The 2500-nt window shown below is 44.3% G+C and overlaps 2 protein-coding genes across 2 annotated transcripts in view; both read right to left on the reverse strand.

The window, feature by feature from the left end:
• Nucleotides 1–37, reverse strand: part of LOC143041608 (uncharacterized) — a 402-nt gene extending 365 nt beyond the window's left edge. The window contains exon 1 of the mRNA XM_076213617.1: nt 1–37. This exon is cut by the window's left edge and continues 365 nt beyond it. Coding sequence (XP_076069732.1) covers nt 1–37 — 37 coding nt within the window.
• LOC143041609 (uncharacterized) lies at nt 38–601 on the reverse strand. The gene has a single exon (XM_076213618.1). It carries the CDS (start codon nt 599–601, stop codon nt 38–40), a length of 564 nt encoding a protein of 187 aa, XP_076069733.1.
• Between the last annotated feature and the right edge of the window lie 1899 nt (nt 602–2500).

A 2500-nucleotide genomic window follows, 5' to 3' on the forward strand; every position in this document is an offset into this window, starting at 1 on the left:
TGACTCTCAGGGAGCAGGTCGCATTCCAAATGTCCATTTAGACGGTTAAGTATAATCCGAGCCAGAATCTTCGCTGCGATGGAGAGGAAGAAGATACCGCGGTGGTTGCATACTTGTAAAGATGGACTTTTGAAGCGTCTTTGAATTCCTGTGGTAGCTTTTCTTGAGACCACATGAAGCTAAACAGACTTGTGAGGTTCTTTGTCAGTTTTGATCCGCCAAAAGCATAGACTTCCGCAGGAATGGAATCAGCGCCAAGTGCTTTACCACTGGACATATGCATGATAGCTTTTGTGACTTCTTCTTTAGTTGGGGGATCTGAGAGTGAGTCATTGACTGAGACTTGAGGCAGTCTAGCTATGGCTTCATTGTCGATTGCTGATGGTTGGTTGAAGACACTGCTGAAATGTTCTACCCAGCGCTCGAGGATCTTCTCTTTGTCCGAGATTAGTGAGTTCCCATTAGCGGTAAGGACTGGGCACGATCCAGATGAGGTGGGACTATAGACAGCCTTGAGGGCACTGTAGAAGTTTTTAAAGTCCTTCCTATCTGCGTAGGTCTGAATTTCATTGGCCTTTTCGGTAAGCCATGTGTCCTGCATGTGGCGCAACTCAGATTGTGTTGTTCTTTTGGCTGCGTTGAAGGGTTGTTTCGTAGAAGCGGAAGAAGGATTGTTGAGGAGTGCCTTGTGAAGTCTGTTTTTCCTCCAAGAGAGATTGGATGTGACGGTTGTTGTCGTCAAACCAGTCCTGATGTTTTCTGGTAGTGAAACCCACAACACTAGAGACGGCGGTGTATATCGCATCAGGGAGACATCCCCATTCATTTTCCACATCGGCTTTTGGCTCTGTGTTGGGAGGTTGGAAATTATTCTCTAGCTCCTCTACCATTTTTTTCTTAACAAGGTCACTTTCCAGCATAGAGACATTTAGTCGCTTGGGGTCTTTGGTGCTTTGGGGCCTCCTGGGTGATGTGATACGGAGGGTCTGTCCAGCATTCCGCTCCACACATGGTCTTCGCAACTCTCACGTCCCGCCTGTCCCTTTGCCTGACAATGATGTAATCGAACATATGCCAGTGCTTGGAGCGTGGATGTTGCCATTACGTCTGGTTACGTTTTGGAAAACGGAAGACTGTGTTGGTGATGAGAAGATCATGGGAGGCGCAGGTGTCCAGAGGGAGAAGTCCGTTGCTGTTGCATTTTTCCATACCATGTTTCCCCAGCACTCCCTCCCACGATATATGGTCGCGGACAACTCGAGCATTAAAGTCTCCAAGAATCATTAGTTTGTCGATCCTGGGTACGACAGATAGTGTCCCTCAAGTCCGCGTTGAACCTGCCTTTCACCACATTGGTGTTTGTCATGGTAGGTGCTAATCAGTGTGACATATCTCTTCCTTGAAAGTGGGAGTCGGGTAGTCATTAGCCGGTCGTTGATCCCCTTTGGGAGAGCTGTCAGTTTGTTGACCAGGTTGGACTTGATGGCAAAGCCAACACTAGCCTCACGTCGATCATCTTGACCGCGGCCAATCCAGAAGAATGTGTATCCGGTAGACGGTTCTGCTAATTGGCCTTCCTCGGCCAGCCGAGTTTCACTGAGTGCAGCTATCTGCACATTATAGCGGGCAAGTTCGCTGGTAATGAGGGCGGCCCGTCTCATGGGTCTATTGGTTTCAGCACGGTCTTGGAGGGTGCGCACATTCCATGGGCCAAAGGTGATTGTAGTCACCTTGGGTGATGTAAATCACTTTGTACTTTTCCTACCGCTGGAATGGGATCCCCGCCAACCGCGGAGTACTGGTCAGGAAAGGATGAAACAGGCGATCTTTAGGACACATTTTCTAGTCCCTTCCCCATGCTACGGGGGAAAGCAGTGCTGTCCTAAATAGGGCTGCTTCGTCATCCAGGGGGCTGCCGAATTACAGTGCTGTCTCGTTCACTGGAAAGCTACCATATGGCCTGGACCGCCTATATGCAGACTTGTGACTAAGACTACCAGTGTTTCCTTACCTGTTGCTTTGCCACGTGTCTATCGCCGCAGAACTTTGAGGGATAAGGAGGGTTTGTAGAGTGATGAGTGATAGGGATGAAGCAATGACTTGCGCATGAATTTGATTAAAGTGAGGGAGAGTTGCGCAGCCCATCTAAATCTGGTGGCACAATATATATATATATATATATATATATATATATATATATGTATATGTACATATATTTGCATATATATACATATATACAAATATATATATACATATATATATATATATATATATAGATATATATACCTTGATAAAAATGTAGTACCACATAAGTTGATCATGTGAAAACCACAGTTAAATCTGGTGGCACGATATATATATATATATATATATATATATATATATATCTATATATGTTGGTATATATATCCTTACATATATATATATATATTTATATATATGTATATATACATATATATGCACACATATATATACACTATATATATATATACATATATAT

The sequence above is a fragment of the Oratosquilla oratoria genome, chromosome 31 (genome assembly GCF_046742065.1).
Source record: "Oratosquilla oratoria isolate Oo_2021 chromosome 31, ASM4674206v1, whole genome shotgun sequence".
In the NCBI taxonomy this organism is placed as follows: Eukaryota; Metazoa; Arthropoda; class Malacostraca; order Stomatopoda; family Squillidae; genus Oratosquilla; species Oratosquilla oratoria.